At 39.6% G+C, this 26,227-nt stretch overlaps 1 protein-coding gene across 11 annotated transcripts in view; it reads right to left on the bottom strand.

Annotated features, from left to right (window-relative positions):
* Nucleotides 1-965: 965 nt before the first annotated feature.
* The window catches only part of LOC118970050 (myosin-IIIa-like), a 220,068-nt gene continuing 194,806 nt past the window's right edge, over nucleotides 966-26,227 (bottom strand). For 7 of the 11 annotated variants that reach the window (XM_073229235.1, XM_073229234.1, XM_073229233.1 and 4 more), the window contains 4 exons: nucleotides 10,951-11,057; nucleotides 7,085-7,125; nucleotides 6,434-6,577; nucleotides 966-1,612 (listed from right to left, as the gene is read on the bottom strand). In XM_073229235.1, the coding sequence (XP_073085336.1) occupies nucleotides 1,492-1,612; nucleotides 6,434-6,577; nucleotides 7,085-7,125; nucleotides 10,951-11,057 (413 nt within the window). In that variant the 3' untranslated portion in view covers nucleotides 966-1,491. Of the gene's footprint in view, nucleotides 1,613-6,433; nucleotides 6,578-7,084; nucleotides 7,126-9,761; nucleotides 9,989-10,950; nucleotides 11,058-26,227 lie in introns of those variants that run through there. The other 4 variants (XR_012128036.1, XR_012128035.1, XR_012128034.1 and 1 more) reach the window with 4 other exon arrangements.

The following is a 26,227-nucleotide window of genomic DNA, read 5'->3' as shown; positions in this document are numbered from 1 at the left end:
CTCCCCGCGCAAGGGCCTCCGGGTGCTGGGTGGATGGGTGGGTTAGGGCGGAAGGGACCGGCGAACCTGGGGTTACAGCTATTCCTCCCTTACCCCGCTAGTACAGTGTCCCCCGAGGTGCAGGTTTCGTTGGTGCGGGTGCCGGGCCCAGCCTGCATCCCAGGGAAAGAGCAGGGCCTAGAGCGTGCTCGGACTCCGAGCTGAACCCTGCCACAGTGGAAGGTTTCCCTTCACGTGGGTCTTATTTGTGAAATGAAGAGGCTGTACAGTCACCTCAGGGGACCTTGTGGCGCTGATCTGGGTAAGAAAGAACCAACCTCACATTTGGAGGGCGTGTAGCTCAACGTGCCCTCACTGTCTCCTCGAATATTTTCCCAGAGTCTCCAGGTTCGCGGCAGCGAGTACAGGAGCTAGGGGACGGCAGCAGAAGGGACAAGCCGGTCCCAGTCTGACCGTCTTCCAAGTCAGTCGTCCACAAAACTGTCGTGTCACCCTTCCTCACCCTTTCCAGACGGCGTAGACAGGGAGGGTGTTAGTTTCATTGAGGAGCTCAACCCGGGTGTTAAATAAGATGCAGTCAACCGTGGAATGCAAACCTCTACCCACCACTGCCCTCCCCTCTATCTAAAATACACCAAAATCCGAGCAGCAGGGATTGCCCCAAATCTATAGACTAGGAGAACCTTAAAAACCCGACAGAATTTTTATAGGCGGAGCCAAGGGGAGCCACGTTGGTTGGGAAGCCTGTGGGGGTGGGCGTGGGGGTGATTTAGAGATTTGTCTGGAGGCCACGTTTGTGTCTCGAGTTCGGGGTTTTAACTCAGATGGTTATGTTTGTTTGGCATGGCTGGGGGTCGGGGGTTGATCGCTGATGGAAACAGAAGGCACCTTACACTCCCTGGGCACCGATCAGCCAGGGGCCTGACCCCAAAAGGGACTGTGGCAGACCAGCCCAGAAGGCCATGGACTTTCCAAAGCACTTTATTTAATAATCTTAATAAAGCAAGGAAAGGGAAAGAACGAGGTTGAGGTGAATTTCATCTTCAAAGCTCCCCTGCCTCCCTTCTTCTCCTCCACCCGGGAGAGGAGGTTCTTGCAGACGCAATACAGTCGCAGGTGTCCCGCGGCCTGGGAGAGCTGTCTCCAAGAAAGAAGACATTTCTTTAAAGTCATCCAAAATGAGACAGGAGGAGTCTGCGAGAACTCAGGCGTAGTCGGGCTCACAGGAGCCAAAAAAACAAGTGAACAAAGAGATACACGGGGGTGGGGAGGGGGGGCGCAGAGAGAGGGATGGTCCAACTGGCAGCCCCATCAGGAGCACCGAAGGCTGGCCCGGGCACTGGCGGGGCGGGCGCAGCCGCAGCCCCGGCCGAGGTCAGAGGCGCGGCTTCAGCGCCTGGAGGTGCGGGCTCCTGCGGTCCCCCGCGTAGGCCCCTGCAAGCCCCGCGGTTTCTGGCACATTAGGACGGCGGTGGCCGCTGGGCAGAGGGGCTACAGCTGCTGGACCAGGCGCCGGCGCTGGGAGGTTTTGCGCAGGAGCCTCCGGTAGTCGTAGGGGTTGGCTGCGGGCGCTTCGTCCTCCTCTTCCTCTGGGTTCGCCGCCGCCCAGCACCTGCGAGCGAGATCCGGGCCCGAGCGTCAGCGACGCCACACCGCACAGCTCGTCCCCGCCCACCCCAATTTAGGCGGGTCCTCCTCTCCACACCTCCCACCAACTGCGGGCATTTAAGAACTGCATGTTCAGACGTCTGGATAGTGCCAAACGTATCTGCCATCATTTTCTCAGCAGGTTTTCAAAACACCTCTGAGTGAGGAGCAGGACTGGTGGAACCCGGCAGCAGTGTGTGTGGACAACACCTAAAGAAAGCGTCAGAAGGTGCAGTTCAGGAAGGTCAGCTTCGTTTGGCTTGAGATAACTCAACAAGCAATAAACAAATATTTATTTTAATACCTTAATTTTTAACATTCTGGTCAAACAGGAAAACTCAAGGTGCATAAATAGACAACCATCATTTCACATTTTAAAACTGCTCAAATGTTTCTTTAAACACCCTCCCACCCCCATCTAAACAAACACTCCCTGAGCAGCACAGGAGCTGTAGGCCCTGTCCACTTTTTCAACGTTTCAGTGTTGGGCCACCATTCATAAGCCCTACCTTTACATTTACCTTTAGATTCTGCAGTTTGCCTGGGAAGTGGGGCAAGTGCAGCTACATAGATTTATTCCTCTGTTCGTGGACCACCTACTTACTGGATCAACCCCCAGTGCAGTGCCAAGAGGCTCCATTCTGATGGAGTTTATAGTCTAGCCTGAGGGAGGACCCCCAACAACTTTCATACACCAGGTGGTGGGAGATGCTATACAGGGAAGTAAGGCAGGCTTACAGGACAGACAGATGGAGAGTAGGCGGTGGTGTGTGTCCATGCAGTCTCATAGAAGGTGATCAGGAAAGGTCTCTCTGATAAGGTGACCTGTGAGGAGAGACCTGAAGGATGGGGAAGAGTGAGCCAGCCAGATCTCTGAGAGGAGCCTTCATTCTAGAATGATGAGTCAACCAATGTAAAGGTCCCAAGACTACAGTGTGTATACTTAGTTTGAGGCACAGCAAGGAGGCCATCGTGGCCTGAATGGAGTAAGCAAGGGGGAGAAGAGCAAGGAAAGAGGGATACGTAGCAGATGATTCAGTGGTTTGAGACCGTAGAAAGACTTGAATTTTACTTAGATCAAGATGGATTTGGAAGAGATCTGAGAGGAGGAATGATTCACGAAAGGATCCGGCTGCCAAAGTGGAAGTAAGGATACTGCACCAGTCCAAGCAAGAGTGATGATCGTGGTTTGGGCTCGGCTTGTAGAGGAGAAAGAGTTGGTCAGATTTTGATCATATCTGGCAGGCAGAACTGAAAGTTTGCTGATGGACTGGATGTGGGTTGTAAAAGAAAGGAATCAAGAATGTCTCCAAGGATTTGGGCTGAAACAACTTAAAGGATGAAGTCACCATTAAAGGAAGGGGGAAGCTATAGGAGGAGTATATTTTGGGGGAGAGGGAAATACAGATTTTTGGTTTCAGTTAAGCTAAATTCAAGATACTTATTAGATATAGAGGAGATATTGAATAGGCAGTTGATATATAAATCCTAACCTACGACTAGGAATTTCAGTTTAGGAATTTTAAGGAAACAGGTGATAGACATTTAAGTTCATGATAAGTGTGTGTTGATAAAGCAAAGGACTAGCCCCCCGCCCCACCCCCAGTGCTGAGAAGTTCAGCTCTATGGGTTCAGGTATGGATTGAGTTGGAAAGTGGGGCTTGCTACTTGAATATAAGGGAGAAGAAAGGGCTACATTGTTGAAGGTATATGCAAATGAGTGGAAATAATGATGGAAGGAGAGAACTAGAATTTTGCCTGCAGATGATATGCCTTTACTGAATAGGGAATTAAAAAAATAAAAGAACCCTTTTATAAAGAAGGTCTTGCAGGGCATCCTGAGCTCAGTGGTTACTTGGCAGGGGAAGTGTTGGTGTAGCATCACCATGGGTGTCTATGGGGCAGATCAGTGTTCTCTGTTAGTAACTGACTTGATTCTCATACCTGTTCAGCTTATTTCTGCTGATTATCAACCATCTGCCGGGTACATCACACACATTAACTCTAATTTTAAGGACAGCATGTCCAGGCCTTAGATTCTTCTTTCCTCAATCTACAGATGAGGAAACAGAAAGATTCTACTTGATACAGACAGTGAGGAGTGGAGTGAGGATCAAACCCCCGTCTACAGCACTCACTCCTCACACTTTCCCACTGCACCCCTTGGCCTCTTCTGTGCTGATGCTCCTTTCGTGATTCTCCTATCCTTAACTCAGGCACTCTTGTTCCATTTCCCCCCTTCCTTCCTCCCTATATCTCCTTGCCATAATTAAAACCTGGCTATACCTTAAATACCCCACATCTCTCTCATTATTGCTCCCCAGAGACCCCCCCACCAAGGCCCACCTTAGGAGGAGACAAGAAGACATCAGTTCTCCTGCTGCCTCTAAGGGCATTCTCTAGTCCCCGGCTACCTGCCTTCCTCCTCCACTCATTAAAATCTGTAACGTACTCAACTCATCATTGCTATTGTCCCTGATTCCCAGATCTACGCACACCTTCTGGGATGACATCAGTACTTGGGGTGTGTGTGTATGTAAAATATATGTGACATATTATTAACATAATGCATTATATTTGTTTATAAGTGTATAAAATATAGAATACATTTATTTATTATATAATACTTTAATATAGATAATAAGATACATATTCTCTTTCTGAAATAACATCTTCCAACATACAGTTTGGCCTCAACTCTGTAATTGTCCCAAAATGTCCTTTGGAGCTGTTTTCCTGTTTTGCTTTTGCTTTCTATTTTAAACCCAGGATCCTCTCAAGGTTTACCTACTGCATTTCGGTTGTTGTCTCTTTAATCTTCCTTAGTTTAGAAAAATCCTGTTGGAGTCCCTTGCTTAGCTTTGTTAGCTCAGTATGCGTTCTCTCCAGAGCCCAGTGCCTTGGACCTAAGGTCCCACCTCCCGCGTCGCTGTATCCACCCCTCCCTCAAGCACCTAGCATGGGCTTTGCACAAGGAGGCCATGCAGAGGCGTAGTGAAGGCCATGGACTCTAAACTCAAAAAGGCCTATGTTTAAGTTTTGGCTCCAACACTTATCTACCTGACTCCTTGCAGTCATTAACCTTTGTAGACTTTGCCTTCTCATCTATAAAACGGGGCAATAATAGAAATTGCCTCACTGCTGTAAGGATGAAATCAGGTAACAGCACAGCGCCTAGCACAAAGTCAGCATTCAGTTAATACTAGCTTCTAGCATTCTTTTCTAGTGAATGCTAACTACATATCCATAGGCATCACGCAGTATTTCAGCAATAGAATGCTTTACAGCAGTTAAGTGTCTGTGTATGGGGGAAGCGGAAGAATATACTGGGCAGGAGGCAGGCCAGGTTGTTAAAATGAGAAGCAGGTTAAGTCAGTGAAAAGCAAGTTGAGAAAGGAGTGAAACACCTTGACTTTCAGTTCACTAACTCAACATGTGACTTTTTATTCTCCTGTACAGAGCTCGGTGCTTAGATTAGAACATCTCTAAGCTCCAACAAGCTATAGTTCTTGATCCCAAGAAGGGAGAACACATCTTCTTTTGGAGACAAGGGCTAGAAATCATAGGTAGATTCCGAAAAAGTAAATCAAGATGATAATAGTCACTATTTAGGGAATGCCTCCCCTAGGCCACATCTGGGGTTAAGTGCTTCAATTATATCATTTCATTTAATCTCTATGATGACACGGTGAGGCAGTTATTAGGAAATACTTTTGCACATGTGAAAAGAGAAGCTAACAGTGGTCTAGCAACATGAGCAAGGTCACTGAACTACTAAGTGGAAGAATAGGGATCCCAATCTAAAACTGACTCTAAAACCTCTCCTCTTAAGCACCGTGTCACCCTATAAAAGAGACGGTGAGTGTCCGAGGCTGACAGGATGTTTGCTTAGGGTTTTGGAAACATAGCTTTTCATTGCTTCCATTTTTCATAAGCCATGTTTCCATTTTATTATGTGCCCTCAACTTCAAAACTTCACAAAGAATTTTTGGAGAAAGGAAAAAAAATTCCTAAAGTAGTAATAAGCAAGCTACAAATGGTTTATTTTACTTAATGTCACCCAGTCAGTGTCAAAGTGAGAAATCAAATCCAAAATAAATATTTCTATATGAAACTTTTTCCAAAATAGTTTTTGGTCTGAGGTCACCCACTAATTCTGAGCAATTACACAGCATAATTGAGAAACCCACAAGGGATTAAAATTACATGCCTAGACTTAAAACACAGATTTTCTAGATATGATTTATTTATAATTAATATGATATGATTTTTTATCCAAACTGAGGTATTATCTTTAATTGAAGTATAGTTGGTATACAATCTTATATTGGTTTCAAGGAAACTGAGGTACTTTTAAAAGGGGGTGCTTATTAGTACAACACAGAGAAGACAAGTAATGACTCTACAGCATCTTACTATGCTGATAGACAGTGACTGCAATGTGGGGGGTGGTGAGGACTTAATATGGGTGAATGTTGAAACTACAATGTTGTTAATGCGAAACCTTCATAAGATTGTATATCAACGATATTTTAATAAAATAAATAAAAGGGGGTGCTTATTAATGATTACACACACCAAGGAAACAGGTATAAACTGGGATTGTGCTTAAATGTCTGATTTCTCTACTATAATACTTATGATTTTACTTTTAAACAACATATTAATTTTAAGAGGCATCTTAAGAATGCTTTGCCATCAATCCATTCATAATATGAAAGTGCTTTAGAAACAGAATTGTGAGTATAAAATTGAAAATGCTGTACTTTAATGTATAATTTATTACCTTTCACCAGCCTTAAAACATTGATTTTGAAGTTCTCTCTGTTGTCTTCGTTCTTTTAAACATATGTTATGTTCCTTTGGTCTGGAATGACTGGGCAAAAATTCCTTGTAATAAAAATCTTCCAAATCTAGTAATTTTCCCTGACTGTAAATGAACACATAAACACACCACAGTGTCAATGTTATTTTCTACTCCTGTAAACTTACAGGATACTTACTTTGTTCTTTTAAACTATTTAGTCTAATGCAGGAGTCACACATACATGTTAATAGAAATAGGAGAAGCCTTGAAATGTGCAAAAACAGTATATACCATAAATTAAAAAGAAAATCAAAACCTTTATTGCCCCAGTCAAAACCATTTATCGATAGACCAGGAAAAGCAGATTCTGTCCTGGGACAGTACAATTCATCCAAAAACTACCATATCTGTGTTCATACTGTATGTCTTGCACTGTGTTAGCTCAACAAATTCCCAAAAGGCAAGATCTTATAAATTACATATAAGTCACATATTTATAAATATATTGAAAGCACACTACTTCCCAAAACTATTCATATAAAATAGGTGATTTTCAATCATAATTTGACCATATGGACATATATTTTGGTTAAATAAGATGATTTACTGAAATCTAAAAATAGTAATTACCTATCTTTCCTTGGTCGTCTTTTTTCTTCTTGGATTGACTTCTAAAGGGAATAGAATTTTAAAAATCTATGAAACACTATGATCTTAATATAATTGATATATTCCTATAGTTTTAGCATACATAAGTACATTTGTTCTTATCAAACTAATTTAGAAATAAGTGGATACCATATTTTTAAAATCTAAAGAAATATCATTTACTCAAATTTAACTAATTCTGAACTTGGGATTATTTCACCAGGCATGGAAGGCAATTAATCTTTGCAATTACATATGAAAAAAAGAGTTTTTTACATAGTACTCAGTATATACAAGATTACATAAGGTCCATCTACCTACAAATGGGGGAACAAATACCAGAATGAAAACTCCTCTCTCTACCACAAAAGCACTTGTGATTCAGGCAGGTTAATTGGGCTGCTTTGATGTCTTGCTATATATCTTTCTTGTTTGCTGGGAAACCAGATGGGTGGCTAGTGAGGGTAGGTGCTGCCGTCCACAAAAGAAAGAAAATATGACTTCACTAATCGTTTATGGCACAAAAGTAGAAGTGTAGATGATATATAAGTTCATTTATAAGATATTTTCGTAGTTGAGAACTTCATCAAGGTACAAACTGCGATATTTAAGTATAGATGTAATTAGATATATTTTAATCAATACTTTAATTTGAGCACCTACAAATGGTACTTCATTCTACTTTTCATATAGAGCAATATTATCTTTCATATTATAACATTAGTAATGTGATCCACTGTGTGCTGACTCAATATATTTGAGCTCATATGTTTACATTTTGCAAGAACATATATGTCTTCATAGGCCGAGAAAACAAATATCACACCCACCTTGAACAAGCCAAAGATAATATAACTGTTGAAACCCTAATGGAGATTTCAAGCTGGCGGCACCATAGAAGTGCAAGGTAATAAAAATGGCAATGAATTGTGGTTTGTAAATATTGAGGGTTTTCCCCAGTATTTTTAGATACACTAAATCATTTGTTTCTCATGATTTTTTGCTTGTAATATACTAAAATGTGGAGGAGTCTAATAGTTCTTGGCCTCTCTTACTCTTACTGGTTGGTATTTAGTGGGTGGATGAGGTAGAAATGAGCATAGGTGCATCAAGTCTGGAAGGGGACCATACAGGAAACAACAATGTTGGAGGCACGACACCAGTTACATTCCATCCTCCTTCCCATTTCCTATTACTTCACATTCTTGATCCAGTGCCATAAGCTAGGTCATGCTTACAAAATAAGTACAATACCACCATAGGTACAATGACCCTGGCCATCTAGTCAGTGATCCCTGGGACCAGGGTGGGTCTGCTGTGGCTGTTGTGATCAATTTAATTTGACAGAGGTCCTGCCTCCTAGACCCATTATCTGAAAAATGTCTCTTTGCTGGTAACAATTTCTATAATCCAAAGTTATACTTACATGATAGCACTGTGTTGAGTGACAAGAGATCCCCCATGTACAAGAATCAAATAACATTCTGCCCCTGAGTTCTCAAGCTGATGAGGACCCCCTTTTATTCTTGACCAGCATCTCCTCTGGGAGATGGTGTACAGAAGCTGGTTCTCAGTTACAGGAATTCTTAGAAGAGGAAATGCTGCCCAGGCTTGTTTCACTCTTGCCTGTGTTAGAATATTCTAATGAAGTGTAATTCAGTAAGATATCTTTGCAAAAATTATTTAAGATGGTTTATAATAGAAGCAATTATACAATCAAGATAATAAAATAGGAGCTGTAAGTAAGGAACTAAAAGGGCAGAAGTGTGTGAAGATGAAGCCCTACATTTGTCTCTTAGTTTCCTAGCAGCAAGGTCAACAAGAAAAGCATGAAATTGCATCTTCACTGTGAAGAGGGAAGCGCACTGTACTCATGGGAGAGAGTTTAATACAAATTCTAACACCTGGGGCTTTATATTAAGGACATTTATCACTGAAACAAAGAATGTTTTCAATTATAGTTTCAAAATTACAGATTATCAACTTGAATTTTGGAGAGAAAATAAAGAAGCAAATGTCCCAAGGCAGTTTCTTACAGAACTAGAGTACAGAACAGGGAAAGAGGAGGGAAAAATAACTCACTAAAAATTATTTCAGCCATTTTTCCTAGATGGATTTAACCTTACATTCTTAAGGCAAACATTGTTGGGATAATTTTACACTGAGAAAACTTTGGCAGCAAGCTCATTCTCCCTGAAGTACATCCTGAGTCACTGAACCTTGTATGCCTCACAGGGTAGGGACCCTTGTACTTATTCAAAAACATGCATGAGCAATTTAAAAAAAGATGACTTCAACGTATTTCTTGAGGACGCCTTCCTTTGAGAGAACAGAGGTCTCAGCTCAGAAGACTTTGAAGACTGTTCCTCAGTCATTCCTTTTGGAAATATACCTACCATTTTATTCATGGAGAGGTCTTCCCAAGAATGAAGAAGGTAACCAAACCAGGGGAAACAAAGCCTTGGGGTGGCCCCAACTACCAATGCGGTGCATCAGGGAAATTACTAAAGAAAATAATAAAACTCGACAGGGCCTTTGATATGAATGTGCTCCATTACTCAGTTTCTGAGGAAACTGTTGGCCCTGAGTCATTATTAGAAAGAGATGTGAGCCACAGATAAAGATTCAGAATCAGCAGCAATTGGGGTCATGAGATTACCCAAAGGTAATGAGAAGAGACAGTCTGAGATGGGGCGCTAGGCAGCACCGTGGTGGAGAGGAGCCTTCTCTCCAGGGAGAAGGGAGAGGACTAGGAGACTGGTTGGCTTGGAAGTCAAGTGGGAAGCTTCATCCCAGCAGATTGCAATCATTCTCTGGGTGCCATCTGGGCATGGAGAATCGCTGCTTTCTCAGTCTGGCAGAGGGACGTGGAAGAGTGAGTCAGTCCTGCAAAGGGAAAGGCTGGCAGGCACGAAGGACTCGGGGGCAGCTAACCATGGCAGGTAGCATGGGAACCGGGAGGTGAGACTGAAGGGCTTCCTGGCCCCAGTGAGGACGGCCTCGGGAGGGCTGGGCTTTAGCTAAAGGAACCATCAGGGGAGAAACACAATCACATTTCTGTCTTAGAGGGTTTCTGGCATGAGCTGGAGAGGCTGACGGGAAGCAGTGATGTGGGGCCTGCACTGTTCTCAAGGAGGAATGTGATGGTCTTAAGGAGAGTCAGTGCTGTGAGGTGAGAGAAGGGACATGAACTGGAGGGGGCTTTGCCAGTGGGAGCCCCACTATGCAATGACTAGTCGGATGTCAGGTAAGAGGGAGAGGGCAAGATCAGGATGGCTCCCAAGTCCTTGGTTTAGGTAATTGAGGGGATGATGGTGGCATGCATGGAGGACAGGAGCAGAAGAGGAAGGGTGGGCTGGCAGGGGCGATGCCCAGGAGCCCTCACACTGCCTAGTGGGCAGGAGCTGAGCAGTCGGAAGGCCTCAGGACAGTCAACCCTGGCAGAGGAGGACAGCCTTCTCTGTGCCCAGAGTCCTGATCCACGAGATGGGAATCCACCTTAAGGGCTGTTTCCAGGACTAGACATCACAATGTATGTGAACGTGCCTCACTCTAGACCTGGGATTTGAGAGCACTCAGTAAAAGGCTCCATCTGTCCCTCCTTCCACGTCTTCTAATTTCATCATAGCTCGCCCCCTTACATTATAGCCCCTCTCTGGAGAGCCCTGCTTTCATGTGTTTCTTTTTCAGGGTTGATATTTGCATATCGTCTCAGATTAATGGACCAGCAGAGAGAATGGCGGGGATGATGTGGGTTTACAGGACTATGGGAGAGACTCAGACCCAGAGGAAGAGGAGCATTAGTGCATGCGATGGGGCCCATCTGATAAGAAGAGTGAGCCACTTACATGTAGCAGATAGTAGTATGTGGAGTCTTCAGGGCTGTTTAATGTTTTGGGTTTCTGGGCCCTTCTTGGGGGTCTTAATATTTTTGGCTCTTCTCCATTAGAAATACCTGCAAGAAAGGTGATCATAAACAAGTGTTCAATTACAAAGACTATTATCAAGCAGTGTTCTCCTTTTGGGGGAATAGGAAATTACACACATACAATTGGAGCTAAAGTGCAAGAGGAAATACCTTTGTCCCTTGCACCAACCCTTATATTCCTGACCACATGCTTCCTTCCCATTGTCGGGTGGTCTAGGACTTTGAACGCTAAGGGAAAGGAAAGAAGAGTAAGAAAAGAAATGCATAGTCTGGTAATGCAGCAAAGGTACCGCAGTTCAGAGGATGGATCGGGAGAGGGGCCAAAGCCACCATACAACACTTAAAAAGGGGTCTAATGCTCATAGAATCTTGCTGTCCCCTTCCCTCCCTCAGCACTGGCCTTACACAGTGACCCACCCATCTAAGCACTGCATGGTGTTCACATTGATACCACCCCCTGTGTTGTGCCCAAACAAGGAGAATGCTCATGTGTAGCTTGATTCTTTTAAAAGTCCGATCTGCTCTTTCACCAAGATTTAGAACCTCAACTATTAGACTTCTCAGCTGTGTCTTCAAAAACCTTGACCAAGAAAGAATAATGTTGGTCATCTTTTCCTGCTTTGTCAATATAGCCAAATTCTCAAAGCAGTAGCAATATGGTGAGACCTTGTGATGATCTGCACGCCCAGTGGTTAGTGCTCATTCCAAGTGGCTTTGTATTTACAGAGCTAACAGTCTGCCATGAAGCCTTCCTGTTTCTCATGATTCTTCACCACCCCATCTTTCAACTGCATTTGTGCAGGAATGTCTGCTCTATAGATATATCGAGATCAGGTGGGAGTGGAGTATGGATACTTATTGAAGGATGACTTACACTCAACAGGTATCTGGGCATGCATCTCCTAGCAGGATATTAAGGGCAGGAACAGATTATTATTACATATAATAAAAGGAGTAATGATTCCTAATCCTTAGATGTAGAAATACACAGAGAAACAGAATTTCTCCAAACAATACTAATCAAATCAATCCAAGTAGAAACAAGTCAATGAATATTTAACACTTACTGCATGTAAACAACCATAATTGGCAGTTTCAAGCAGCATAGAGACTTATAATATCTAACTTTCTAGGCCCATGTCCAGTCTACTAGGTGAACATGCTTATCACTTATAGCATTCATATTCTAACATTATCCATCTCATTCCTTTCAAATTCTGTGAGAAATTGCTGGATGACAAAGACAGGTCAGCTAGTTGGGGAGTACTTCATTGAGGCGGCATGCATGGAACAGTGCTAATCAGAGAAAACCACTCAGTCATGCATTACCATCCTTTTACTCATGAAACAAGGGAAAATGAGATCTTTGTTGATGAGACTATGTTAACTGAGATTTGTGATAGACAGAAAGAGTGAAGGCACTTTTCCAACCAATCTCTGATGTTGGGCTCTGTCTCCTTTCTTCTCCACAATAGTAGACAGAAGAATCCAAATATCTGGGCCCATTTAGATCCTGGGACTAAACTGCTTATTACTAGTGGGGGCAGAGTCTTCATCTGGTCTCTACACTTGATCCCACTGATGAAAATCAGGTTTTCCTTCTGGGAATACCACTTTATTATGCAATTTCATTTTTCAAAAACTTAAGATAACATTCATCTACTGATGGACACTTCAGTTGCTTCCATTTCTTGGCTATTGTAAATAGTGCTGTGATAAACATAGGGGTGCATCTGTCTTTTTCAAACTGGGCTGCTGCATTCTTAGGGTAAATACCTAGAAGTGGAATTCTTGGGTCAAATGGTATTTCTATTTTGAGCTTTTTGAGGAACCTCCATACTGCTTTCCACAGTGGTTGAACTAATTTACATACCCACCAGCAGTGTAGGAGGGTTCCCCTTTCTCCACAACTTCACCAACATTTGTTGTTGTTTGTCTTTTGGATGGTGGTGATCCTTACTGGTGTGAGGTGAAATCTCATTGTGGTTTTAATTTGCATTTCTCTGATGACTAGCAATGTGGAGCATCTTTTCATGTGTCTGTTGGCCATCTGAATTTCTTCTTTGGAGAACTGTCTGTTCAGCTCCTCTGCCCATTTTTTAATTGGATTATTTGCTTTTTGTTTGTTGAGGCACATGAGCTCTTTATATATTTTGGATGTCAACCCTTTATCAGACCTGTCATTTATGAATATATTCTCCCATACTGTAGGGTACGTTTTTGTTCTATTGATGGTGTCCTTTGCTGTACAGAAGCTTTTCAGCTTGATATAGTCCCATTTGTTCATTTTTGCTTTTGTTTCCCTTGCCTGGGGAGATATGTTCATGAGGAAGTTGCTCATATTCATGTCCAAGAGATTTTTGCCTATGTTTTTTTCTAAGAGTTTTATGGTTTCATGACTTACATTCAGATCTTTGATCCATTTTGGTAGATGAATGGATAAAGAAGATGTGGTACATGTACACAATGGAATATTATTCAGCCATAAGAAGAAAACAAATCCTACCATTCACAACAACATGGATGGAGCTAGAGGGTATTATGCTCAGTGAAATAAGCCAGGTGGAGAAAGACAAGTACCAAATGATTTCACTCATATGTGGAGTATAAGAACAAAGGAGTAACTGAAGGAACAAAACAGCATCAGACTCACAGAACCCAAGAATGGAGTAACAGTTACCAAAGGGAAAGGGACTAGGGAGGATGGGTGGGAAGGAAGGGATAAGGGCGGGGGAAAAAGAAAGGGGCCTTATGATTAGCATGTATAATGTAGGGGGGAGGGGCATGGGGAGGGCTGTGCAACACAGAGAAGACAAGTAGTGATTCTACAGCATCTTACTATGCTGATGGACAGTGACACTAATAGGGTTTGTGGGGGGGACTTGGTATAGGGGGGAGGCTAGTAAACATAATGTTCTTCATGTAATTGTAGATTAATGATAATAACAACAACAAAAAAAAATTTAAGATACTTCTTCTTTTGTTCTTCAATAAGCCCAAACTTCTCCTAGATCCAGATTAGTTAAGGTCTTAGCAATTCCAATTTTAATTTCCATTCCCCCACAAAATGACTTATCTTCTTGTTACCTTTTTGGAACCCTGACACACTGTGTTTATAGCTATAACTTTTCTTATTCTCATCTTCTCATAGAAAAGCTTTGCATAGGTTCACTGAAATCTTAAGCATCCTTCAATGCTTGTCTCCCATGCCACCCCTTCCATGAGCTTTGGTTGACTGATCAGTGAGTTCCTTCTTACAAGAACATCAACTGTACTTACAGACTTACTCTTGAAGATGTCTTTGCAAGTCTGAATTGTTTCCCCTCAAAATTCATATGTTGAAATCCTCATTCCCAAGACCTGAGAATGTGACTGTATTTTGAGAAAGGAACTTTAAAGTGAGGTCATTAGGGTGGCCCTAATCCAGTATGACTGGTGTCCTTACAAGAACAGATTAGGATACAGACTCACATGGAAGGCAGACCATGTAAAGACATGAGGTGAAGACGGCTAACAGCTGCCTACAGGCCAAGGAGAGGCCTCAGAAGGAAACAACCTTGCCAACACCATCCTGAACTTCTAACCTCAGAACTGTGAGGAAATATATTTCTTCTTTGTAAGCCACCCAGTCTGCAGAAATTTGTTGCAGCAGCCCTAACACAGTAATATAAAACCTTACTATATTATACACAATAAAAACTGTACTTATGAATTTTTTTAAAATAGTGAGACCACATGTTTTGGGATGGGGGGATCATTACTTAAGTTTTATTGCTCTTCTGCCTTGTCACTGGTGGTCTGCATGTGGTAGGGGTTTGGAGATGCTAAGAAGCTTGATTGGTTCCATTTTAGCTTAGAGCCACAGTGCTAAGTGAATAGCAGATATGCTCTATATTTTTGTTAACTGATCACTCTAGTCACGACATATAAAAATGAATTTCTAATTCTTTAAAGATAAATGTAAATAAAAGAATTAACAAAACTCTTGAAGGAGAATCCCAAGGACTTCATGAACAATCTATGGGTACAAATGTCTTAACCAAAATTCAGAAGTCTTAAGAAAGGCAGACATACTTGCCTCATAAAAAATAGATGAAAAACCTTAACATGCCAATATGGTCAAAGGACACATAATAGATCTGGCAAACTTTATTTACAGCATAGATGACAAGTAACAGGTTGGTATTTCTAACACACAAGAGTGTTAACAAATGACTGCAAAAATACAAACCGAATGAAAAATGGGCAAAAGATATAAACAGGAAGTCCAAGGTGAGCAAATCCAAAAAGCTGACAGCATGGGAAGGCACCTGAGCTTGCTAGCAGATGCAGAAATATAAACTAAGAAAACAGTAAAATACCATTTTACTTCAGACACATTAGCAAAGGTTAAAGAGAGGAATAACACTGATGGACAGAATGTCAGAAAAAGTCTATTCTCACAAATCATTGAAGGAAATATCAGCTGTTAGGGCTTTCAAAAAATGAGTTTATCAAAACTCTAAATATCTTTCAACTCAACCCTCCCTGAGGACTTATGCCATAAAAATAAAACCCTAGTATACAAGGACATTTTCAAAGATGTTTACTGCAACATTTCTCATAGTACCAATAAGTTGAAGTAAAGTGAAAATCTAACAGGGAAATGGTTATACAAATTACTGGGCTGCATGCATGAAATATTATACATCCATTGAAAAGAATGAACTATGGCTATTCCAGTTGCTGTGCAGGGATTCCAGCTAAGGTTCTGGAGGGTAAAAGCAAGGTATGTAAATGTTCATATAATGATCCTATTTATAGAAAAATTTTTTATAGAAAAATGACAAAAATCTGTGTGTGCATATGTGTGTAAGTCCACGTATGCATCTCTGCAAGAAACATAAGAGACAACATGTTTTATAATAAAGGGTACTTTGAGGGGAGCATAATGTGTGAGTTGGGGAAGAATAACAGGGAGAAAGAAACAGAAAAAAAAAATTAAAAAATACTGCTCTCAAAGGAATCTTGGAATGTATGGTATGATCACAATTATGTGAAATTGTATTTTTTTTTAAATAGTGGGACCATATATTTTGGATGGGGGATCATTACTTAACTTCTACATGTAAGTAGGCATGCAGGGATGTGTGTATTATAGAGATAAAAAATGTCAAAGTGCCACAGAAGTCCACAGATCTCCCAATACAAGGGACCCAAGGAGGACAACAACAAGACATATAATAATTAAAATGGAAAAGATCAAAGACAAGGTCAGAGTATTAAAAGCAGCCAGAGAGAGAAAAAAGATCACCTACAAAGGAAAACCCATCAGGTTATCATCAGACTTTTCAGCAGAAACCTTACAAGCCAGGAGGGAGTGGCATGATATATACAGTGCAATGAAACAGAAGGGCCTCAAGCCAAGAATACTCTACCCAGCAAGATTATCATTTAAATGAAGGAGGGATTAAACAATTCCCAGATAAGTAAAAATTAAGGGAATTTACCTCCCAGAAACCATCTCTACAGTGTATTTTAAAAGGACTGCTCTAGATGGAAGTGTGCTTAAGACTAAAAAGCTGTCACCAAAGAAAATAAAACCACAGCAAAGGAATTAGACCAACTAAATACTAACCAAATGCAAAATTAAATCAGCTACACACAAACTCAGTCAAGGGATACAAAGAGTACAGAATATGACACCTAACATATAAAGAATGGAGGACGAAGAAAAAGAAGGGAGAGAAAAAAGAAACATCAGACTGTGTTTATAATAACGTAGTAAGTGAGTTAAGGTAGATGCTAGATAGTAAAGAAGCTGCCCTTGAAACTTTGGTAACTATGAATCTAAAGCCTGGGATGGCAACAAGTACATATCTATCAATAATCACCCTAAATTTAAATGGACTGAATGCACCAATCAAAAGACAAAGAGTTACAGAATGGATAAAAAAGCAAGACCCATCTATATTCTGCCTACAAGAGACTCACCTCAAACCCAAACACATGCACAAACTAAAAGTGAAGGGATGGAAAAAGATATTTCATGTAAACAATAGGGAGACAAAAGCAGGATTTTCAGTACTTGAATCAGACAAAATAGACTTCAAAACAAAGTAACAAGAGACAAAGAATGACATTACATGATGATAAAAGGGTCAATCGAACAAGGAGATATAACCATTATAAATATATATGCACCCAACACAGGAGCACCGACATATGTGAAACAAATACTAACAGAATTAAAGGGGGAAAAAGACTGCAATGCATTCATTTTGGGAGACTTCAACACACCATTCACTCCAAAGTAGAGATCAACAAGACAGAAAACAAGAAAGGAGACAGAGGCACTGGACAACACATTACAACAGATGCACCTAAAAGACATCCATAGAACTCTACACCCAAAAGCAGCAAGATACACATTCTTCTCAAGTGCACATGGAACATTTTCCAGAATAGACCACATACTAGCCACAAAAAGAGCCTCAGTAAATTTAAAAACATTGAAATTCTACCAAACAACTTCTCAGATCACAAAGGTATAAAACTAGAAATAAATTGTACAAAGAAAACCAAAAAGGCACACAAACACATGGAAGCTTAACAACATGCTCCTAAATAATCAATGGATCAATGACCAAATTATATCAGAGGTCAAAAACTATATGGAGACAAATTAAAACAAGAGCACAAAGCCCCAACTTCTGTGGGAGGCAGCGAAGGCAGTTCTAAGAGGAAAGTATTTAGCAATCCAGGCCTATTTAAAGAAGGAAAAACAATCCCAAATGAACAGTCTAAATTAACAATTATTGAAACTGGAAAAAGAAGAGCAAATGAGGTCCAAAGTCAACAGAGGGAGGGACATAATAAAGATGAGAGAAGAAATAAATAAAATTGAGAAGAATAAAACAATAGAAAAAATTAATGAAACCAAGAGGAGGTTCTTTGAAAAAAATAAACAAAATAGATAAACCCCTTGCCAGACTTATCAAGAAACAGAGAATCTACACACATAAACAGAATCAGAAATGAGAAAGGAAAAATCACAATGGACACCACCAAAATACAAAGAATTATTAGAGAATACTATCAAAAATTATATGCTAACAAATTGGATAACCTAGAAGAAGGGGACAATTTTCTAGAAAAATACAACTTACCAAGACTGACACATGAAGAAACAGAAAATCTGAACATACCAATTACCAGCAATGAAATTGAATCGGTAATCAAAAAACAACCCAAGAACAAAACTCCCAGACCAGATGGCTTCACCACTGAATTTTATCAGACATTTAGAGAAGAAGACATAATACCCATTCTCCTTAAAGTTTTCCAAAAACAGAAGAAGAGGAAATACTTTCAAACTCATTCTATGAAGCCTGCATCACTCTAATACCAAAACCAGGCAAAGACACCACAAAAAAAGAAAATTACAGATCCATATCCGTGATGAACATAGATGCAGAAATACTCAAAAAATATTAGCACACCAAATTCAAAAATACATCAAGAAGGTCACACACCATGACCAAGTGTGATTCATTCCAGGGATGCAAGGATGGTACAACATTCAAAAATCCATCAACATCAACCACATAAACAAAAAGAAGGACAAAAACCACATGATCACCTCCACAGATGCTGAAAAAGCATTCAACAAAATTCAACATCCATTCATGATAAAAACTCTAAACAAAATGGGTATAGAGGGCAAGTAACTCAACATAATAAGGCCATATAAGACAAACCCACAGCCAACATCATACTTAACAGTGAAAAGCTGAAAGCTTCCCCTCTTAAGATTGGGATGAGACAAGAATGCCCACTCTCCTTGCTTTTATTCAACATAGTAACCCAATTAAAAAATGGCCAGGGATCTGAACAGACAATTCTCCAAAGAAGAAATTCAGATGGCCAACAGGCATATAAAAAGATGCTCCACATCACTAATCACCAGAGAAATGCAAATTAAAACCACAATGAGATATCACCTCACACCAGTTAGGATGGCCAACATCCAAAAGACAAACAACAAATGCTGGTGAGGATGCAGAGAAAGGGGATTGTTCCTACCCTGCTGGTGGGAATGTAAATTAGTTCAACCATTGTGGAAAGCAGTATGGAGATTCCTCAAAAAGCTCAAAATAGAAATACCATTTGACCCAGGAATTCTACTTTTAGGAATTTACCCTAGGAATGCAGGTTTGCAGATTCAAAAAGACATATGCACCCTATGTTTATCGCAGCACTATTTACAATAGCCAAGACTTGGAAGCAACCTAAGTGTCCATCAGTAGATGAATGGATAAAGAAGAGGTGGTACATATACACAATGGAATATTATTCAGCCATAAGAAGAAAGCAAATTCGACCACTTGCAACAACATGGATGGAGCTAGAGGATATTATGCTTAGTGAAATAAGCCAGGCAGAGAAAGACAAATACCAAATGATTTCACTCATCTGTGGAGTATAACAACAAAGCAGTAACTGAAGGAACAAAACAGCATCAGACTCACAGAACCCAAGAATGGACTAACAGTTACCAAAGGTAAAGGGACTGGGAGGGTTGGGGGCAAGGGAGGGATAAAGGAATTAAGGGATATGATGATTAGCACACATAATATAGGGAGGGCACGGGGAAGGAAGTATAGCACAGAGAAGACAAGTAGTGGCTCTATAGCATCTTACTACGCTGAAGGACAATGACTGTAATGGGGTATGTGGTGGAAATTTGATAATGGGGGAATACAGTAACCACAATGTTGCTCATGTTATTGTATATCAGTGTTACCTTAATAAAAAATAATGTCAAAGTGCACTGAATTTTTAGAATTTCTGTTTAATTGTTATCTCTCACAGAATCTGCTTTAGTGTTAGTTCATTGACCTTCTACACCAGAATAATCTAAAGCAGAGGGCTGACTGTTTGTTCTTCAATGGTGTCACACTTAAGATATTGACATGCAAAATGGGCAGCCGGTAAGTGAAAATTATTGATGGATGTATTCAACAGGGTCTGATTGCTCAGATTAAATTTCCCCAGGCTATTTTTGAAGAACAAACTACCCGTGACTCTAGCAGCATACAAACATTTCAGAATGGCATAAACTTATTTTCTCTGGAAATTTTTGTTCCTTTGGGGGAGTAAAAACACTGCCTGGTAACATCATTCCAACCCTTTTATTACAAAAGTGACATAAACATTTATAATCACAAATTATCACCAGCATATCAATGTTGGTAGTAACAAAATTAGGTTTATGACTAGTTTATGTACTGTGCATGATAAATAATAGCTGCAAAGGTTACTGCTATATCAAATAGCCAGAAGATAAAATATTATTTATATTATAGTTCTAATAATAATTTCATTAAGTGTTTTAGTTTCCCAGGAATGCACATTTTAGAAATAATGCATGGATAAAAATCTCAACTTTTTGTACTCAGCATAAAACTCATTGCCAATATTTGCTTTAGAAAATTAAATTTCAGTATGGTTCTCATTTTAATGATAACAACACCATTTTACTTAAGTATACATGCAGAGTATAATTTGCATAAGTATCACATGTCTACATCAGATATTAGCAGAACAGAAATGCACTTATGTTATTGTAATTTCTTCTTTAAGAAATCAATATTTTGGTTTTTGTAAATCTCCATTTACTTCTGACAGTCTGTGAACTTAAAGCAATATAGTGACATCTGGGAGGAGGGGAATATTCATTGCTGCATGTCAAAGGCAAGATTCACCCTAGTCAGGGCTGCGACCTGCTTTTCTGAAGCCGCTATTGTGCCTTTTACCTCATCTGTCCTTTCAGCCAGGCGAGCAGTGCTTGAACCGGATACCGGTGGGTCCTCAGTGCTGCTGCCTGCCGTGCACGGCCTTCTGCTCTGGGCTCCTGACTTTCATTCCCCCCGGGTGCCCGGGGTCTGACCACTTGCTTTATTGTACTCAGTGCTCTATCTGTGGTCTCCTCAGTCCACCCGAGGTGACAGGCTGGAAGGGCAGGTGGTTCTCCCTCACCGCGCGTGCCCTGAACACTTTGGGGATGGTGTGCTGCTCATGGGTCTGGCTCCCAGGCTTCCTCTGACCTCCTCTGCAGGCAGCTCTGGGGCCCCAGCTCGCTCGGAACTGCTCAAGGAACGCCTTTGGCTCTTCCTTTTGTCCAAGCTGAACACGGATGCCCTAGAGCCAGCTTACACCTGTACGTACCCTCCAGGTCCCCGGCTGTAAGCTTTCACCACTCTCTGAGATGGGTACTGTGTAATGGCATCTAGAAAACTGAGCATTTCGTTTTTTAATCACCCTCTTAAGGTTTAGCTGAAGTGCCGCCCCCTGCCTGACCCTCCTGTCTCTTCCACTTAAGCCACAGGAGAGGCAGAGGAGAATAAAGCAACTCTGTTTGTGGGGTCACCAAAAGACATGCCCTCTGGATGATCATTTGTCTCCCGGACATGATCGCTAAGTACCTGCTGGCTACCGTCCTCTGTTGGGCTGAGGTCATGCCTTCGTGTCCTCAGAGGCTGGTTTGTTTCCTTCTAATCTGTGGGGTTAGGCTACACCCTTGCTCCCAGCCATACTGCACATGCGTGCACAGTCGTCAAAGGAGGGCGCCCCCCCTCCTCCCGGCAGAGCTATATGGGAATGAACACGTGATGCTGACGGTGTGTTAAGCGTGCCGCCTTCTTTGGGGACAGTGAGTGGCTGGGCTGGACTGTATCCTGTTGTAGGGCAATACATGGGACTATGAAGGCAGTCAAACAACAAAAGACATGCTTATTTGCCTGGAATAAGGAAAACTCAGAAGTGGCATTTAAGGACCCTTAATTAGATCTTGATTATTTTTCAAGCTCATATTGATCCTAATCTATCTGAAAAATATTTGAGTGTATAGCCTGAGGTGAAACCTATGTTAATTTTTCACAAACAGCCAAATTTAAGAAAATTGTTCATTGACTGTTCATAATCATTTCCTCAGATTGGCCTTTTAAAAACAGAAGAGAAAAGTACATGATCTGATTTTAAACAAGCAATATTTTGTTTCTTCTTGCCTTCTGCTCACATTTTATAACACACAGGTGGTTAATATCAAGGTGAGATGAAACATACAAGTATTTTTAATAAGCCATCACTCCTTATTAGAGGAAGTCTGGCTATAAGCATGACCAAGCAGAGATGCCAAGCAAGCTTTCAGCGGCTCAAGACAGCCTGGTAGCAAAGAAGCCATATCTGGAGATGACAATGGAGTCTTAAAACACAGGACTCTGTACCAGGCCGTAGTAACATTACTGGGATTCTTAGTTTTATACAGAAGTGGACTCTGAAGGTCCAAGTCAGCAAGGGTTTTTCTAGGATGCTACATACAGGTGTTCTTGTTAATGAACCACCTTACAGCTGGGAGAGTAAGATAACTCCTACTATTTCACTTCCAATTCTGTAATATCTTATCCAGTACTTTAGATTAGCTAGCAGTTTGCCAAGATTATTCTTTGAAAAATGACTTCTAAGGGCTGCCATATCCTTATTTTCTAATTTTAGTTTTTGCCACATACATACATTTTTTTGTTCTGATAATTTCCTTGGCTATGTTCTCGTAAGTATTGCATTGAAAGTGTAAACTATTTCAATGTTTGTTTTTCTTTTTATGTATTGCCCAATCACTTTTCAAAATGTTGACTCCTTACCATCTCACCACTACTGTTTGAGAATAAAATTAGCACATTCTCATCACCATTAAATAATTTTTCATCCATAAAACTTTTCATTTGTATTTTTTATTTCTAAGGTGGTCATATATATGCTTACTTGCCATTTGCATTTGTTATTCTATAAACAAATGAATGTCTTGTGCCCATTTCTCCACTGGGGTGTTAATGCTTTTCTTAATTTGTAGGAGCTCTTTCTACATGACACGTTAACCCTTTATCTGTTGTAGACATTGTATCCACTTTGCATTTTCAACTCTTTAACTTTTACTGATGCTTTGTAATCTCTAGGAGGTTTTAGTGTTCATGCAGTCCACGTCTATGACAATTTCTCTTTGTGATTCCTTTTATTCTTATGGTTTTTCTTTTCCTAAGCCAATTTTTCATATCGTGTGACTTTTAACAATTTTATGCACTTAAATCATTAATATAGGTGGGAAATATTTGGTAAGACTATCTTATTTCTTCAAATCAGAAAAATTTTAAGCATCATAGGTCTATTTCTTACTGGTTTCCTGTGCATCTTTTTGTGACAGGTTTTTATAAATACGAGGATCAACTTGAGGGCTATCCTGTTGCATTAATTTGTGGTTGAATTTTATAACAGAGGTTTATGGTTTTAATTATTATAGATTTATAGTATTAATTTTACTATCTAATAAGGAAAGTCTTCATTTATTATTATTTTTTCCTGAAATGTACAAATCATCTTTAGGGACATTTTCTTAAGTTCTAAGAGGAAAATCTCATAGAGATTTCATCCAGCTTTTTTAAATCTAGAAATTAATTTTGGAATAGTCATATTTACAATATCTCACCTCCCAAACCAGAAACACAGTATGTCATTCCATTACCCACCTCTTCTTTTTTGTCTTTGTGATTTTCTTGCCAGCTTTATTTCAAGGTAATACATTTTTGCTGTTATTTCCATTGAGTTCTTTTTCCATTATAAATTTTATAGGAAAGAATATCTATATGCCTATATATCCCTGAAGAATTATCTTGCTAGAACCAATCATATTTTGGTTCATTCCTTGAATTTTTGAGATCAAAACTCATGTTGACTACTAATACCCTTGTAATCCTATCTTCTCCTTTTCAAAAGTTGTGCTTTCTAGAAACTTGTTTGCTGTTTTACTGTATCAGCTAGAAATTCTCAAATAATACAAGAAAATGTGGTTACTAGCATCCTTACCCTAATCCAGCTTTCTAATGGAACTGGTTCCAGTGACAATTTGTTTAAGAAATATATTCTTCATATTGTTAAAGAATGTCCTACTTTAGCAAGAGCTTTGCTTTTCAGCAGGACTGAGTATTGGATTTTATTGAAAAACTGTTTCAACATTTATCAACATGACTTTTTTCTTTTGACCTTTTGATACTGTGTTACATTAATATGTGGTATTTGGAGAGTCTTCTAATGTAATATTACACTCTATTAGCTAGTAGTATCCTATTAGCTAGTAGTAACCTCTAAATCTGTGAGATTGATCCATAGCTTGCTTGCTTCCTTCTTTCCTTCTTTTTCTTCCTCTCTAAAACGTTATGTCAGAGTTTGATTTTAGGGTACATGAGTTTCACAAAATAAGTAACTCTCTATTTTCCTTTTTTTTTTCCTCAAGCAAATTACATAGTTACAGGAATTACCTATTCCATGAACTCTGACTGCAGTAGCCTAAGACACTCTGAGTTCTTAGAGCCTTAGGCAATTCTTTGGAAGCATATTGTCAAACTGTCTAATTTCTTCTTGGAAATTTGTATTTCAGCCTCAAATTGTCCTTGTGAAATTGATTGAATTTATAGCATGCCAAGATTTTAATATTATTAACTACAGTTTTAATAATCTTGTTCTTACTTCTAATTTTTTTTTGTGGCTTCTTGTTCAAGTAATCAGAGACGAATTTATTAATTTTGTTGCTCTATTTAAAAAAAACATTGTCTTCACTTCATATACGTATTTGGTGTATTTCTGTCTTATGGCAATTATTTCTCTTTTCTGTTTTTCCTGGGGTTCACTATTTGTTTTCCCTGTTAAAACAATTTCTTATTTACATCCCTTTTTCATTATTTTCTCTTAATTAATAATGAGAATATTTAATTATTTGAATTTTCCTATGGATACAGATCTGGTTACATCCCATTCACAGTTTTTACAGGTAGTTAGTCTCATTTTTACTATTTTGTAATAATTTGTAACTCTATACTTTCTTCACTTCAGATTATCTTATTAATTTTTAACTTGCAGGCTTTTTTTCACTTCTATCTCAATTCTATCATGGTCAAAAATATAATCTACTTTAATTACAATTTTGTGGACTGGCCTGGTATGTCTCATTGTAAGAACAATTTAAAAAGACATACCAGGGATTTAAAAAGAAGGTATCTTTTCTATGTGCTATGAAATTATAAATATACTATATGTGAATTTACCTCATCGGTTATTTTATTTTATTAAATATGCTATGTAATTCCACTTTGAATTTATCTCCTGTATCTAAGTAATATGGTGTCAAAACATGTAGAGACAAACTCAGCTTCTAGTACTGCTGATATTACTGGTCTTTTTTGTGCATTTTTATCAAACATTTAATGGGAAGTTGGGGAAGCATGTTGTTCATTATTCTCCTGCCTTCATGTTAGCTCCCACGTCCTCTGTAGTTTAGAGTAGATAAAAAGTAGGATGTGAGGAGAAATAATTTGGGTGCAAACAATGTGGCTGTTTCCGTTTAAAGCTTCTAGGTCAAGTACTTTGAACTAATTCAGTTAATTCATTAGAAATCTGTATTTCAGAGTGTAGACTTGTGTAAGGCAAACTGCTTCATTTGATCAGTATTTTATATAATTAAACACTAAAAATAAAAGATTCTCACTGAATTGTTAAGTTGTAAATAAAATCACTTAATTTCATATGTTTTTCCTAAGAGTTCTGGGGAATTTGTATTACTTCTTGTAAAGAAAGAGGAAGAGGAAGAAGACTTAGGAAGGTAAGTGCTCTTCAGAGGTATGTTGTGTGAAAAGAAACAGAATTTCTGAAATCTCTCTACTTTGTATTCTTAATGAAAAAATATTTCTATAAATACACAACTCAACATTATTTGAGCCACTGGCTTTCACATAAATGTAAGCATGCTTATAGATACATGTAAAGACATTGGATAGTTGGCAAAGTACATTTCTGGGTGCCAGCATTACACTGGTAAACTCATAGGCACAACTGAAAAAGAAAGCCGATCAAATCTGTACTGCAATAACTGAAAATATTAGGTTATCACATGAAACTAAATACCATAAAAATTTAGAAATAAATGGAAAATTGCTAATTTTTCCCTGGTATTTCCTCTGAAAGAAACATAAAGGCATTTTTATTATATATTGTATGTGTGCATGGCAAGAGACTGCTTTGGTTTAGTGCTGTATTTACTGATGCTATTATGTAAATGAAATGTGGGAATTATTATTGCATCCTTATTTGTTGATCTTGCAACCCGTTAAAAA

The sequence above is a fragment of the Manis javanica genome, chromosome 2 (genome assembly GCF_040802235.1).
Source record: "Manis javanica isolate MJ-LG chromosome 2, MJ_LKY, whole genome shotgun sequence".
In the NCBI taxonomy this organism is placed as follows: domain Eukaryota; kingdom Metazoa; phylum Chordata; class Mammalia; order Pholidota; family Manidae; genus Manis; species Manis javanica.
Note: the sequence above shows the minus strand (reverse complement) of the source record. Positions and strands in the feature narration are given on the sequence as shown.